This window comes from Glycine max, chromosome 4 (genome assembly GCF_000004515.6).
Source record: "Glycine max cultivar Williams 82 chromosome 4, Glycine_max_v4.0, whole genome shotgun sequence".
Taxonomy (NCBI): Eukaryota; Viridiplantae; Streptophyta; class Magnoliopsida; order Fabales; family Fabaceae; genus Glycine; species Glycine max.
In genome coordinates this window covers 8,585,610-8,601,706 of record NC_016091.4, presented here as the reverse complement: position 1 = coordinate 8,601,706, position 16,097 = coordinate 8,585,610, and the positions used below count along the sequence as shown (strand labels likewise).

The 16,097-nt window shown below is 39.9% G+C and overlaps 1 protein-coding gene across 6 annotated transcripts in view; it reads right to left on the bottom strand.

The window, feature by feature from the left end:
- LOC100800789 (BEACH domain-containing protein B) overlaps positions 1 to 16,097 on the bottom strand; it is a 58,725-nt gene that overhangs the window by 4,711 nt on the left and 37,917 nt on the right. For all 6 annotated transcript variants that reach the window (XM_006578223.4, XM_006578227.4, XM_006578225.4 and 3 more), the window contains 14 exons: positions 15,869 to 16,054; positions 15,578 to 15,796; positions 15,256 to 15,432; positions 14,377 to 14,489; positions 13,806 to 14,267; positions 13,307 to 13,520; positions 12,456 to 12,677; positions 11,872 to 12,339; positions 11,460 to 11,783; positions 10,887 to 11,339; positions 10,742 to 10,788; positions 10,532 to 10,625; positions 402 to 608; positions 103 to 228 (listed from right to left, as the gene is read on the bottom strand). In XM_006578223.4, the coding sequence (XP_006578286.2) occupies positions 103 to 228; positions 402 to 608; positions 10,532 to 10,625; positions 10,742 to 10,788; positions 10,887 to 11,339; positions 11,460 to 11,783; positions 11,872 to 12,339; positions 12,456 to 12,677; positions 13,307 to 13,520; positions 13,806 to 14,267; positions 14,377 to 14,489; positions 15,256 to 15,432; positions 15,578 to 15,796; positions 15,869 to 16,054 (3,312 nt within the window). The remainder of the gene's footprint in view (positions 1 to 102; positions 229 to 401; positions 609 to 10,531; positions 10,626 to 10,741; positions 10,789 to 10,886; positions 11,340 to 11,459; positions 11,784 to 11,871; positions 12,340 to 12,455; positions 12,678 to 13,306; positions 13,521 to 13,805; positions 14,268 to 14,376; positions 14,490 to 15,255; positions 15,433 to 15,577; positions 15,797 to 15,868; positions 16,055 to 16,097) is intronic.

Here is a 16,097-nt window from a genome sequence, read left to right as displayed (position 1 = left end):
TGTTCAAATTTTAACAACTCAACAAACCTGAGTTTTTAAAGTTTAGCCAATTCTAATTTGCATAAATGGTCATTTAAAAAAAAATGTGATCTTGATGTATACCTCTACAGCAGGTTTTCCACGTTGCTTGTAACCAAATACCAAATCTATCCAGTGATGAAGATTTGAGCTAACATATTCACTTTCAAGGGCCTCCCGATTTCTCCTAATGAATTCTTCAGGTGAACCCTGTGTAAACAATTTCTAATGAAGTCCTGTCTATTTATTTAGATTTGAGTAGAGAAAATGAACTCAGGTTTTATTGAGCCTCAAATAAAATGGTTCAGTAAAAGATCATAAATTAATAATTGCCACCAGCATTGCTCAAGTATGCTACTCTGTTTTGCATATAGTTGATGTACCTTAGCCCAAGGAGGCAGGCAAACATCCCCAATAGGTTCACCATCCTGTTTAACTCCTAGATGATAAGAGTTTGAATTGACAAGAAACTCAGGCATGTAAAAGAACTCGGGTATTAACTCCTTCACATCACTAGTATTTGTAAGGCAATTTCTGTAGGTACCCTCAATACCTTGAAAAAGACGGTCAGCATGATCAAATTTACCACCCTGACAACAACAAAGAAAAAGCATTAGCAAAAATGATTTGTGGTGTACTGTGAATATCAGGGAAAAAAAAGATAAAAACAGAAGAAAGACAATACAAAGCAATGGACAATACACACAGAAGGCCAAGAAACTAGCTCTTGGCTAGTCATAGTTAAGTACCTTGAAATAGAAGATGAATAATTAAAGGGCATACACATACGTTTATGAATTCAATTTCAGTTCATACAACAGGCTAAGGCCCTACCTAGATAGAATACTTTCCTGTGAAAGAATTAAAATTAGTCCCACATAATATACCAAAAATAAATGTTAAAGACCAATTCACCTAAAAACTTAAGCTGCAGTGTGGAGATTCCTGAAAGATTTTGTATCTCTAATCATTACATACCCTCTTACACAAGAGCCACCTTAATAGTGATCGCCCCTAGCCTGCCTTAATTATGGTTTCTTTGTGGGTTGCTTTAATTGCAGCCTCGAGGGAGAGTATTTAGTCCCACATAGTCTAGAGATATAACTTAAATAGAGCTTATAAAGTTTGAGCAATCCTCACCCTACAAGTCGGTTTTATGGGATGAGTTAGGCCCTTTCACTAAGCCCAAATTCTAAAATGATTTCAGAGTCTATTTTAGATCCATTTTTGGGTCACCTGCATTGCCATGCTCTAGGCCCATAGACATTTGTTTTTTGCTCGGCAAAGATAAATATATATAAATAATCAAGTACCAGAGGAACAGTGAATACATGAAAATAAGCTTCCAGGCAGATGGTTCCAAAATCAGACTATAAACAGTCTCGACAGGAACCAAAGCTGGGAAAATACAATGATAAAACTCTACCCGATCCTCTGCTTTCTACCCCCACCTAATACACAAAAGCCAATGACATGTTAGACGACCAATGGCAGTAGGGAATATCGAAGTCCTTCTCAAAACCCTTCAACCACGTCCATAGAGTAAAAATAGCATCCTCCATCACCTTGTTGCCGTCAAAAGTTCAATTTGAAAAAATTATATTGTTCCTCTGCTGCCACACTGCCCATGTAAGGGCCAGCCACCAACACCTCCACCTTGTATCCCTAATACCCTTGGCCAAACAATTCACATGTTGGGAGAAATGTTGCGTTGGGTTCAGAGGGAAAGTACCTTGAATGCTCACCCACGACATCGATTCCCACCATAAAGGGAGGATTTTGTCACAGAGAAAAAACAAGTGTGCTTCATTCTCATTGGAATTCCTACAAAAAGGGCAAGATGCATCAATAATTTCCACATGTCTCCTTCTCAAATTCTCTTTGGATGACAATCTTTCTTTAAGTAATCTCCATGCAAAAACAGCAAATTTAGGTGGGATCCTTAGCTTCCATATCTCTTCAAATACCTTTACATCGTCCCCCTCAAGCTCCTCTCCTCTCAACACATGGTAGACACTTCTTACTGAAAACTGTCCACTCGGGTCTGGTTTCCAAATCCAAGCGTCCCTTCTGTGAGGTTGAATAATAGCTCCATTCACATCCTTGAGGAAGCAATCAGCCATCTGAAGCTCACTGTCGAACAAGTGTCTTCTCCAGTTGAATTTCCACTCCCATCCATTACCCTCCTGAGCTCCCATCTCTTGAATTGTCTGATTCTGTTGGCATGAAATTAGATACAACCTAGGATATTTTGCAAGTAGTGTTGTGTCGCCATCAAGCCACGTGTCCTCCCAAAATTTGATCTTGTCACCCTTCCCCACCTTCCACACTATCCCTCCCTAAAGAGCGGTCTCATGATGCGGAATATGGATGACCAATTTTAGATCTCTCCACCATAACGAGATATTACTATTACTTGATGCTTCATCAAAACCCCTCCATTCGCCATACTTTGATTCCAAAACCCTTGCCCATAGCTCTCCACCATGATTGAATAGGTTCCACTTCCATTTGGTAAGTAATGCAAGATTGAATTTGTTGATGTCCTTAATTCCCAAAACTCCTTTGTCTTTAGGGAGGCATACTGTCTCCCACTTGACCCATGCAATCTTGTGTTGATCGACTCCACCACCCCAGAGAAACCTTCTTTGAATGCATACCAACTTGTCCACCACTCCATTCACCAAAATTGAAACGGACGCAGATGATAAGCAGCCCTCGATCCATTTGATCCATCTAGGACCAAAACCCATCCTTTTCATCATATAGAACAAAAAATTCCATGAGACTAAGTCGTATGTCTTCTCATAGTCTACTTTAAACACAAGGCATGGCTTTTGCTTTCTCTTAGCCTCTTCCACCACCTCATTTGTAACTAGCACTCCATGTAGTAAGTGTCTACCTTCTATGAACGCTAATTGTCTTCCATCTATAATGATCAGCATCACCTTCTTTAATCTTTTGGCCAAAAGCTTGCTGACGATCTTATATATACATCCAATCAGTGAAATAGGTTTGTAATCCGACAATCCTTGCGGATCAGAAACTTTAGGGATTAAGGCTATGAACAACGCATTGCAACCCTTTGGGAAGATTCCATTCACATAGAATTCATCTAGGAAACGAAGGATGTCAGGCTTGAAGGTTTGCCAGAACTTCTTAATGAACTTGAAATTAAGGCCATCTGGACCCGGGCTTTTCCCACTTCCACACTCCCAAACCGCCTCTTTTACCTCCTCCGAAAATCTAGCTATCAGTGAAACATTCTGATGATGGTTGAGTACCTGGAACCGTATTCCATCAAGTTTGGGTCTGAGAAGCTCTGGCTCTTTAAATCTTTGTAGAAAAAACTCTCTAACTGCCTCTTTCAGCCTATGAGGTTCGTCAACCCAGGATCCCTCAATCATGATTCCCTTCAATAGGCTGCTTCTACGAGACGAGTTGATCATGAGGTGAAAGTACCTTGAATTGCAATCTCCCTCTTTAATCCATCTTGTTCTTGCCTTTTGCCTAAGTAAGGACTCATGTGAGTGGGCAGCCACCCACAGTTTTTCCTGTAGCTGCTTTCTAAAGATTGCCTCATGAGGTGATAATTGCCTATCCATTGTCATCTCTTCAAGGTTGTTTAGCTCATCCTGGATCTGCTTTACCTTCTTGTATGTGTCCCCATATTGCTCCTTATTCCATATCTTCAATCTATTTTTGAGTCGTTTTATCTTTTCTTTGAGTATGTAGGCCCCCCACCCACTATGTTGGGTAGATGACCAGCAATCCTGCACAACTCTGACAAAGGATTTGTCTAGAGCTAAGAATCCAAAACCCTAAAAGGTTTAGGTCCCCAATCAATAGATTTCGACCTGAGGATAATCGGACAATGATCTGAGTAATTTCTGACCAAAGTGCATTGCGTGGTTGCTGGCCATTTGGTAATCCAATCAGGTGACACCAGAAATCTATCAAGCTTGCTTTTGGCTGTTACCAGGTGAACTTTCTTCCCATCCATGGTGCATCCTCTACCTCCAAATCCTCAATCCACTCATTAAACTCCCTTATACTATTGTCCCCCTCTCCTCTGTGACAGCTGCCTAGCCTTTCTGAATTGTTTCTGACATTGTTGAAATCCCCCAAAATTTCAGCTGCTTTATTGTCTCCCAAAGATTTCTCTTGCTCTGAACATCACATGGTGAATATATGTTTACAATATGGACTTGTTGAGCCTCCTTAAGCCATTGGCCTACCAACAAGATGAAGCCACTACCAATGACTTTGTTTTGTAACTTGAAAACTTCTTCACTCCATATATACAATAACCTGCCTGTAGTACTTGCTGCTGGCTGCCATTCCCACCCTACCTCCTTGTCCCCCCACAAAGCTTGGCACAAGCTCACATCAATGTTTTCTTTCTTAGTCTCTTGCATATACAACAGGTCAATTTTCTCTTTACGGACCATTCTCCTGATTGCGGCCTATTTTACCCCCCTCCCTAAGCCTCTTACATTGTAGAAAATAATATTCATGGGTTTTGTGTTCTTGCACCCAATCTCTCTGCCTCCTTCAAATCCCTTTCCTCCATTTCCTCAATTTTGTTGATCAGCCTTTCTTGGTCTGTTTCACCTGTCATCCCCAACACCTTAGCCATTTTCAAAATATCTTTTGCCTCCACTGGCTGAGAAGTGAAATTACTATTTGCAAGCTGTATGTCTTTCGTAACTGGTGTGCCTTCTTTCTGTCCCGAGTGCCCACTATTGGGAGAAGCACCTTTGTCATTTTCTAAAATTTGCTACTGATGTGTGTTCACTAGCAAATTTTGTTCCTTCAGACAACCCACTGTTTTTTGCCTTTGATTCCTCCTTGTTCGAGAGTAACGTTTGAAGTTGCTGTTGAGGGCGGAAAATAATGTTTGTGGGCTGTTCCGCACTTGGTCTTGTTAACAATGGGGGTGTGGGTAGAAAAGCCCAACCCATTGCCCCCAACTTCTTTTTCCAGCTGGCACTCACGTGCTACTTCTCCCGCATAAGTAAGCTTCCCTTTCACGGCACCATCACTTACAGCTTCTAGCTTTCCTTTTTTGTGTTCCTTTTCTACCCCCTCGATTTTCTCGACCACCCCCACCTGCTCCCCTTCCCTCTTCTGATTTCGTTCAAATCGCAAGTCCAATAATCCTTCCATCAATTCCTGTTGTGCCACGTGGCAGGCAGTGACGACATCGCAGGTGTCCCTTACACTAGGTGTCGGACTGTGCGGCTTTATCCGCTGGACAGAGTGAGCGTCCATCGATCCAATGCCAGCGGGTTGACTGCTGGTTAAAACACCATCGTGGATCTTCGTCGCCGGCGGTGCCAATACTTCGATACTCCGTGCCTTGTTGACGCTTGGTGTAGCCCGCGGTTTCTTTGCTTTCGTACCATTCATCTCTGTCGTCTCGTCGTCGCTGGATGCTCCCGTGGTATCCTTTGTCGGCGAGCCCAAGCAACTGTCGTCGGAGTCGATTTCTTCCAAGCCTGAACTAAGTTCCTCCACCACCTGCACTTGGTACACTTCCTCCCCGATGTCGAGATTTACGATGTGATGGATGGTCGGGCTCCATGGCGTACGGATGAGCACCCTAGCATGGTCCACCCTTCGAGCCTCCTCTGTAACGTCATCGAGATCCACCAGTTCCCCTATTGCAGCCACAATCTGCTGAATATACTTCCTATCCCAGGCTACGAGTGGAATGCCCCAGCAGTGAACCCAAGCTACTCTTTGTCCCGTTCTTAGGCTCGGGTGCCATTTCTCCAGCGAGTAAAACATGGAATGTTCTTCCTCCATTGCCTCCTTCGCCATGCGTTCAGCTGAAGCGTTCGTAAACCCGAGTAAAAACACCATGTCATCCCCCATGTACTTTGGGGTTATTTCTGCTCTGAAGTCCCATAATGGGTCTTCTTCAAGTCTATCGTACCACCTCAGGTCTTTCAGACACCCGACCCAAGCTTGTCTGAACCACTGCTTGTCATTCATTGGGATGTCTAGGTGTAACGATGATCGAGACTCAGCTCGCTAGGTAGCTTCCTTGTATGATCCCTTTGGCTGGCCATGTTTGTAGCTGTCTCTGGCCACTACCTCCGCATACGAGGTTGAAAACCTTGTTGCTTGATGCTGACCTCGATGTGGTCCTTCTTTTTGCTGCTTCCCCTCATGCCTGTTTGGTACTGGTAGTGTCGCTGCCTTCATTGCCTTGTCCCTCTCATATTTAGGTATGTTAACGTACAACTTCAAGCCTCCGATGACAATCTGGTCCAGTTGCCTAGCTAACTCATGCGCATCCTTCACTCCCTTGAATCTAGCGAAACCATATCTCCTGTCATTCCTGTTTTTTTGCTTTGAGATGAAAATCTCCCTCAAATCACCCCACTTCCTGAAGCGATACCACAGGTCCTGTTCTGTGATGTCGTCTGAAAATCTTGTGAAGTAGAAGGTCGAAACATCCTGCTTATCCCTCCAGTTTTCTCGTTTGTAGTTTTGCTGTTGACCATCCCTATTGCTGGAGTATGTCCGTCGAGGATCCACGTGAAAGCTCACTCTATCTCTCACTATTGTCTTGCCTCTAGTCCTAACTCTCTCCCACCCCGCGTTTCTCTCTCCCCTGTTTCTCTCTCTACTCATTCTCTCTCCCCTAACTATACACATTTTGCTCATTGATAGAAATATTCTCAAGGATAGTATTTACCATGGGATTTCTTTTAATACTTTCTCCAATGTCCTTCTTGGCCTCTCTCTACCTCTCCCCATAGACATTGGCATGAAAGGGTGTTGAAAGTCTCCCATGGCATGAAAGGGTGTTGAAAGTCTCCCAAGTTGTGGTCACCCTTAGCTGGCCTTAATTGCAGCATGACAAAGTTTAGTAAGAGAGAGAGAGAGAACATTACTTAAATAAAAGGCATGGATAGCCAAGGGTGACCAAGCAATTGAGAGCAGCAATTGAATTGATTTTGTTGCTACCAAGCAAGAAATTTACCGAAGACAAGACTTGTTTCAAGAAATTCACCGAAGACAAGACTTTGATTATTTGATGACTCCATGAGATAATTCTTCATGTTGAGTTTCTTTGAAATTGTATGTAAGAACGTCATCAGTGCAGAAGATGATGCAGCCATTGAAGACAAATGAGAAGGGAAAGGGACTGACTGATCACAATAGTTTTTTTTTTTTTATCAGCAAAGATAGGTATTTATATATATATTAAAGAGTACCAGAGGTACTGAAATACATATAGGTAGATGGCCGAATGGTTCCAAAACAGACTAAATAGAGTCTATGAAGGAACCAAGCAGGCTACAGCATGATAGGAAATGTTACTAATGTAAGTATCTTTTCAATATTAATAAAAAACCCTTCTCTAATGTTACTAGACCACTGATTGAAAGGTAGTGAGAAGTCCTTCTCCAAGTTGGATAGCCATGTCCACAATAGAAAAGCTGCGTCGTCAATCACTTTGTTGGCGTCGAAGGAGTCGTTAGAGAATATAGTCTTATTCTTCTTCTGCCAAATACTCCAAGTTACTGCCAGCCACCAGCATTTCCATCTAGCAGTTCTAATCCCCCCAGCCATTATCAACCCATGTTGGAGGAAATGTTGCTTTGGATCATTCGGGAAAACTGCAGAGATGTTCAGCCATGATACTGATTCCCACCAGATAGGAATGATTTTCCTACAATGAAAGAACAAGTGTCCTGCATCCTCTTCCATATTTCTACAAAATGGGCAGCTCCTATCCACAACCTCGATTTGTCTCCTATGCAAATTTATTTTAGTAGGCAGCCTGTTCCTGAATAATCTCCACGCAAATACTGCATATTTAGATGGCACCTTTAGTTTCCACAGCTCCTCAAAGGCCTCATCCTGTATCCCATCAACTTCTATCCCCCTCATTAGATTATAAGCATTCTGCGCCGTGTATTGCCCTGTATTATTTGCCAACCACACCCATTCATCCCTTCTATTCAGCTGTATAGTCCTACTATCGATGTCTCTTAGAAAGTTAGTGGCCATTGGTATCTCATTGTCAAACAATGTCCGCCTCCATGATAAGTTCCACTCCCATTCCTCATCCCTAAAACCTCCCATCTGCTGAATTAGTTGATTCTGTTGGCACGAGATTAGGTACAATCTGGGGTACTTTGTTATCAATGATACATCACCATCTATCCACTCATCCTCCCAAAATTCAATCCTATCTCCACTTCCCACCCTCCACTGTATCCCTCTTTTTAGCTCTTGTCCCTGTTGTGAAGACTGAAAAGCTATCTTTAGGTCCCTCCACCACATTGATTCTTTAGTACACCCCGGTGCTTCATCCAATCCCCTCCAACCACCATATTTTGACTCCAATATCCTTGCCTATAGCTGTCCCTCCTGCTGGAATAGATTCCACCTCCACTTGCCTAGTAAGGCAAGATTGAAGGTGTTTATGTCCTTCACCCCAGTCCCCCCTTTTCTTTTGGTAGGCAAACTTTGTCCCATTTAATCCACGCAATCTTGTTATTTTCTGGACCGCCTCCCCATAAGAATCTTCGTTGCAATCCAACTAGCTTATCCTCCATCTTCTTCGGTATCCTGAAAAAAGACAGAAAATAAATGAGAATAGAATTTAGGACTGACTGGATAAGGGTTACTCTCCCCCCAAAAGACAGGTGTCTTTGTTTTCACTTGGATAATGCTCTCTCACACTTTTTTATAATAGGATCCCACATTTGGCCCCTCCTCGGATTTGCACCAATAGGTATTCCTAGGTAGACAAATGGAAAGGACAACAAGCTACAGTTCAGCCAACTGGCTGCTTCAGACTTCCAAGTCTCCGGCATTCCAATTGCTCCACAACTACTCTTTGCAAAATTAATCTTAAGGCCTGATGCAAGTTCAAAAATTCTGAGAATGGCCTTAATCGCCCTAATGTTCTCCTGCGATGCCTCTCCAAAAAAGATTGTGTCATCCGCGTATTGAAGGATGCTTATCTCAACTTTGTTTGCTCCCACTACAAACCCCCGATACAGGTCTCTCTGAGTAGCTTCTCTTATCAGTCCATTTAATGCCTCTGCCACAATATTGAAGAGAGCAGGTGCTAGTGGGTCCCCTTGACGAAGGCCTCTCTGTGGAAAGAACTCCGCCGAGGGGCTGCCGTTAACTAGAACCGAAATAGATGCAGATTTTAAACGTGCCACTATCCACTAGATCCATTTATCACAGAAGCCCATTCTTCTTAGCATGTACACGAGAAAATCCCATGAAACCGAGTCGTATGCCTTCTCATAGTCAACTTTAAAAACTAGACATGTCTTCTTACTCCTTTTAGCCTCTTCCACCACTTCATTTGCTATCAACACACTTTGTAGCAAATGTCTCCCTTCTATAAAAGCGGATTGTCTTTCATCAATCAAGATTGGCATAATCTTCTTCAGTCTGTTTGCCAATAACTTAGCTACTATCTTGTACATACATCCAATGAGCGATATTGGTTTGTACTCGTCCAAAGACTGTGGATTTGTCACCTTAGGGATTAAGACTATGAAGGAAGCATTACATCCCTTTGGGAAAGATCCATTAACATGGAATTCATCCAAGAACCATAGAACATCCGGTTTCACTAAATTCCAGAATCTCTTGATGAACTTAAAATTAATGCCATCTGGTCCCGAACTTTTGTCACTTCCACACCCCCAAACTGCATCCTTTATTTCCTCCTCCAGAAATCTCCCTGTCAACATGTCATTGTGCTGCTGGCCAATAGACTGGAAATGAATGCCATCTAGGTGAGGCCAATAGACTGATCACAATAGTTGAGCATGGATCAAGGTGGGAGAAAAATTCCAATTCATTACGGTCTAATGCTCTTGATACAATAACGAATAGTGAGAGAGAAAAAAAAAACATAACTAAAATGTAACTATTATTATGACTCAATTACAAATGATACAAGATGGATAACTGTCTATTTTATATATAGACAGACCTAACTAACAGTGGGCCAGCAAAAAGACTTGGCCCATAGAGAGCTAGCATACAAGGAAAAGTAACATCCTACACATTTATCTCTAATATACCGAATTCCATTTGTCCTTCCTTACCAAAACATTATAATTTCAATTATTATTAGAAAAAAAACTAACTACCCCAGTGTGCCCAGAGCCTCCTCGCTATGCAAAGGTATGAGGGAGGGTCATCGTATGCAACCTTACCCTTGCATATGCAAAGAAGTTGTTTCCGGATTCAAACCCATGATCAACCAGTCACCAAGGCACAACTTTACCACTATGCTAGGGTTCACCCTAAACTTCAACAATTATTATCTTTTGTAAAAATTATTTACCAGAAAAAAGGGGGTAAAGGAAAACAGTCGCTAAAAAACTGTGGTACATTCATTGCAAGACATTTCATGCTAGACTAATAGTAGAAAGAACACCATATCTACCATCTAATTGAATATAAAATACAAATCAGGTAATAAATTTTGAAAATATGTTGTGAATTCCGATACCTGCAGATTACGGTGAAGAGAGGTAAAGGGCTCCAATCTAAGAAGGTAATAAAGCACAATGCCCATACTTGAGTAATGAGATCCATAGTAGAAACTGCATCAATAGACAAACACCATTACATGACAGAAAATTATCTATCTATCTGTGTGTGTGTGTGAGAGATAAATAAAGGATCACTGGAAATCCTAAACCAAGCCTGACCAAATTACCTGGGTATATCAGGATCACAGAAGTTACGGTATCTATCTTCAAATACCTAAATTTAAGAAGCGTACACTAAGAATGATAATTAAAAAAGAAGAGAAAAAAAAGACCAATCCATCCACATTTTAAATAATAATAGAACAAACAAACCTCAAATCGTTTAGTATCAAGCGCTCCAACAGGCTTTGAGAGATCTCGAAATGTAGATGATTTGTTAAAATCAAGAACCTCTGATGAGTGGTCAGCCAAGACCCAAGGAAAAACGGGATATTGTGTCAGATCATTATAAGATCTTCCAGCAAGTGTATTGAGAATCATTAAATACTCAAAGTTTGTTATATCCCTTCTCCTCCAGCTTTCTCTGGCAGTTTCTGCCATTTCTTGTGCCACTCGTCGATCAACAAAACTAATAGATCCACTCTTATCCTTTCCACTTCCTTTGGGAAATGAATATTCATTTCTTGTAGTAACTATCAAGTTTCCTATATCTTTTGCATCCTTCTGCGATGCAAAGTTTAAAAATACTGGGGCAACTGAATCACTAAAGAATATCTCTATTGCAGTATATCTGAGCAAATATCGCGTCCAATGAACAGCTTTTATCTAAAGTGATAATCAGACAAAGAGTCACCCAAAAGAAAAGAAAGAAAAAGGGACAATCAAATTTCAATCTGTAAAAAAGAATATGTGAAGAAATTAAGAAAATGAAACCAGTAAACCAACCTTGGCCACACTCCATCTTCGATGGCGTTTAACACATCTCATAAGTTTAACAGATCCATTTCCATTTATTAGCTCTATGTTACCGACTGCAGTTCCCTTCTGAGGATCCATACCAGAAACAGGCCACTTCAATGATCTTTGTTTTAGATCAGACTTGGTCAGATCAGAATTAATTGAGGCATCAAAGTTTCTAAAAACAGATGATCCACCAGTACCCTCTACCAAGAATTGAGCAAAGAAATGCAAAACATTTTTCATCACTGCCAAATGACCAGCTAATTTTCTCTTTGGGGTCACAAGAACGCATGGAACTGATACAAGCACCTGAAAATTGAAATTAGGCACAACATCAACATTACTGTTTCAGACACCCTTTAAATATCAAGAGATCATATTCCTTCATACCACATACCTCACTAGCTTCTGTTTCAGGAGAAGAGGAAGTATCTTTTCGTTCTTGCACAATATCCTTTCTGTCACTGGCATCCTTTAGTAAGTCTGAGGATTGACATTCTGAATAATCAGTGGGAATTTGAGAATTTTGTCCACTTATTACAGTATTGGTTTCACTAATGTCCAAAGTTCCCTCATCAGTTATTTTTCTCATCCCTTTCAGCAAGAGCTGCTTCATTTGTTCAGGTACATAACCCACAAAACCAGGATTACTTTCATTGACAGGAGTAGCAACCCCACTACCAATGGCAGGAGGACTACACAGATTTTCATCAAAATGGTAATTTTGCCTTAGTTTTGGCCTGCGCCGCCATGTGTCTTCTGTCTTATCAAGTTTCCAGTGTGTTACAACAGAATTTGGAAAAGGGTTAGTAGACCACGGACCCCTCTCATCAATTAAAGAACGAAACATGTGTATCCATTTTTCCTGTAAAAAAGCAACCCTGGTTGTTAACAAACATACTGATATTAAATTTCACCTCTTTTATGATCAAAAAGCAGGGTTAACAAATAAATAAATATATAAAATAATGTTATGCTTACAGCAACATTTTGCTGCTTTTCCTCATAAGCAAGCTGGAATTCAGCTCTTCTGCTATCATCAGTAGCAAGAACAGAGTTCAAGCTACTTAGTATATCGTCTTCAAAAGCTTTCTTACTGCTAGATTCTGCCAAGGAGTTTTCATCTATTCTAGAATGAAGCTCCTGTATCTGCTGGGTGCGGTCAATTTTAGATGTCTTCATGTATTTAGCCTCATCACTGACCTGAAAAGTGAAAGGCATCAGTGAAAAACACAAAATAGCACCAGTGGTAGACAGAAACACAAGGGTTGTAGAAAAGGTAAGGTATAAACATGTGTCATACAACAAAACATTGCATTAACCATAGCCAAAGAGGTAAATAATAATAATTTCATTCATATTTAAGATGCCTCCATGATCATTCATATAGAATGGAAATAGTCTAGCAGGGAATGAAAAAACTAAATTGATGAGTAAGATTAACAAGTATGAAAACATTTTATGCATTGTTTGACCAAAGGTTTTGCAATAAATTTCAGTTCATGTGATGATCTTAATTAGTTTTATAACTGACAGTCATCAAGTAACTTCAATCCTATGCAGGGAGCAGCATGGGCTCACATGCTGATAACTTAATATAGGATATTTTTCTTACAAAATCGACAAAAGTTTCACATTATGGATTAATTGTGAACCCATGGCTTAGAAATGTCTTAAAAGTTAACATATAACATATTTCAAATAATTGGAAATATCAGGTGATCAACTTATTAAATTCTCTCAATGATATTGGAGATTACCCCCCCCCCCCCTGAAAAAAAAAACAAAGAAAGAAGACATATATGTATTCAACAATATATTTTCAGACATACTGCTGTCAGAACTCGATCCTTTTGAATTAAATTTTGAATGGACCCTGCATCTTTTGAATTGTAGCTAGGATCAAAGGCATCATCTCGACTCGCAATGCTAGTAGCAAGCATTGATTTTCCAATATTGACAGTCTCCCGTATCAAATGTGATAAAAGATGAAAACGAACACCATCATCCAATATTCCGTACTGTGACCTAACAAAAAGCAGTGTCCTACCAACATCCAAACCAAAAGTTAGTTTCTGACAATTTAATCTCAAAAATGAGAATTGACTTTGAGCCTGCTTGTTATAGGTTTTTGTGCCCATAAACACATCTGTGGCATTTCTGTCAGAGGGAAATATTTCTTCCTGTGGTCAAATGACCAATTGGGATACTTCCCACCGTGTAAAATCACATTCTTTAATTGGGAGAGGAGAGGGGACAAAAACTATAATCCATGTTGAATAAACTTTTAAATTTATATACTTGCTCTTATGTATTTAGTAGAAATGTTACCAGATAATAAGTTGTAGCCTGCTCTTGCTTTGCTCATCATCAGCATTCAAAAGGCAAGGTAAAAGTGAGATGAACTGGTGGACACACTGTGATGCTCTTTCTAGAGAGGATTTACATAAATACAGAATAACAAGGCGATAAATAATTCTTGGACACCTCTCTCCTCGTAAAACCATAGCCTTATCAACATTTTTGTTAGGCTTTGCAGCTAAAGCAGTGCCAATCCCTCCTGCTACAACAACTGCAGCGACTTCAGCAGCAGGAATGTTTAATGACTCAACTAAACCACGAGCCCTTTGACCAAGAGACGGTCCTGCAAATGACGATGACTTGGGTAACATATTGCTGGGTCCTTTACCATTCATCTTGCTAATAACAACCCACAATTTGTCATATAGATTCCACCATTTCTCCTCAATTGTATCATCATTTGGTATTGGCTGCTTAGAATTCTGTGATTTTCTGAAAGTGCACAGAATCAAATTGTAAATAGTTATCTCAAGCATCAACTAATATTTGTTTTCATTGTCATAAGTAGTGTCATGGGTAGCAGGGTTCTGCATTTTCATACCTAGATGTTTGCACGTCAGCTTCTTCTACCAATACTTCCTTTAAGGCAGAACTATACTCCTTGTGACACTCCATTTCAAAATCAACATGACAATCAAAGTCACTTCCGAGAAACTGTAAGAAAAAAAATGGCACGTCTTGAATAACGTATTAAATGGGCTAAAAACACTACATATATATATATATATATATATTAAAAGATATAAATCCGTACAAGAGGTACTGTGATATGTACATCCCAGGTTTTACCCTACATTGAGCTACGGTAACCTAATATTAGCATTTGAAAGCAAATATTAGGCAACCATAGGTCTATATCTATGCCGCAATACCCTTCATTAATTAATTATATACAGAAATAAAAGCATGATATAATACCATTAAACACATGACATTATCATATTGTAGGCTCAAAGGCTTTTATAGAGTATTATCTCCTGATGTACAAGTGATATGATAATAAAAGCATGATATAATACCATTAAACACATGACATTATCATATTGTAGGCTCAAAGGCTTTTATAGAGTATTATCTCCTGATGTACAAGTGATATGATAATAAAGTTTGGAGAAAACTTGTTTTTACTTTATTTCTTAGCTTCAAACATTTAGAGAAGAACCCTTAGTTATTTTTAGGACTGGTCCACCAAACCTTGTTGAATACTTAGCATCCATGAGATACAATTCTTTTGTCAGCATCTATATGTTGGTAAGATAATAGCAGTTTCAATAAAACTTGGGTATTATGTCACAAAGATGTCCACATTTGATATAAGGATATTGCATCTTCCACACATAATTTTCTTTCCTTGTAACATTGAACTTTATAAAGGAAAAATGAAAAATCCATACAAAAAAATTGCTAGTAAACGCAATACCGGGAGTTCTTTATCAATTTCAGAAATTAGCATCTCATCAATCAATCTCAGAAGGTATAACGTATTGTCTCGACAGGGCTGTGAAATGAAAATATTGTCCATAGCTGACAGCTCTACCAGATTCTGAATCAAATCCTCGTATATATCACGAAGAAAAAATCTATATGAATTGCCACCCTACAACAAAAATTCGACACAAAATCATCACTTGAATTACATGATATATGCTGACTATAATAGCTAGGCTAGAATAACTATCATAAACACATTCTTGCATCATTAAAATGAATAATGTCAAGGTGTAGTCAGATTCCCAACATACTTCCTCAAAGTGCATAAGAATAAAATTGACTGTCTCTTCCATCTGTTGCCAGCCACCTTTTACAGAATGCAAATAGTGACAGAGAACTAGGGAAAACAAATTCCTCACCAAGAGCAGCTCATCCATCCCACAGTCACCTTTATCAGGTAATTTGGCATTGTACTCTTTTAACACATCCAGCTTCAGAGATGATGTTAACCAGGCATTCCACCCATATTCCTGTTAACAATATTATCAATTAAAAAAACAATTCATCACCTGTAAACAAAGAAGAGCTTTCAAGAGCCATACCATAAAAGCTTCAATATTAGAAGCATTTGAATCAAGAAGGTCAAGTAAATCTCTGACTATTTTCATTCTTGCGGGTGCATCCTTACAGCCAGACAGATATCTGAAAATCAGAGGCAACATTTGAGGAAGTAAAAAATGACTACCCTTGCTTCTCACCCTCTCCAGGTGGTTATGTCTTTGTAAAACCTGTAAAGAAAACTTCCTTTAGAAATTTCAGGCGCGTAACCAT